Below are 317 nucleotides of genomic sequence, written 5' to 3' on the forward strand. Positions count from 1 at the left end.
CTCAATCCTCTTCCAGGTCAGCAGCTGCTACCTGGCACTGAGTGTCTTTGGGCTTTTAAGACCAGCTACCAGGGGCCAGGTGACTTTGTTTCGGGAGACCAGGTCGTCCAGACCAGAGAGCACTGCTCCTCGACCCAAACCCAGCTGGAGAACAGGGGGGACCTCCAGGGACACACACAGCATCTCCTGGGGCAGGGGGAAGCGAAGAGGACGTCACCTTGGGTGAGTGAGGTGTCCGAGGCCCTCCGGCCTTCCTGGAAGCTGACGGGGAGCAGGACAGCTCCTCCCAGGGCCCCCTGAGCCTGCAGCACCGGGGT

General features: G+C 62.8%; 1 protein-coding gene across 1 annotated transcript in view; it reads right to left on the minus strand.

Moving 5' to 3' along the window:
* Positions 1 to 8: 8 nt before the first annotated feature.
* Positions 9 to 317, minus strand: part of LOC105310139 (serine/threonine-protein kinase SIK1-like) — a gene marked incomplete at its 5' end in the record, with an annotated part of 7,906 nt that continues 7,597 nt past the window's right edge. The window contains one exon of the mRNA XM_011386350.2: positions 9 to 317. Within this exon, the coding sequence (XP_011384652.2) occupies positions 66 to 317 (252 nt within the window).

This window comes from Pteropus vampyrus, unplaced genomic scaffold, assembly GCF_000151845.1.
Source record: "Pteropus vampyrus isolate Shadow unplaced genomic scaffold, Pvam_2.0 Scaffold1183, whole genome shotgun sequence".
NCBI classification, from domain to species: domain Eukaryota; kingdom Metazoa; phylum Chordata; class Mammalia; order Chiroptera; family Pteropodidae; genus Pteropus; species Pteropus vampyrus.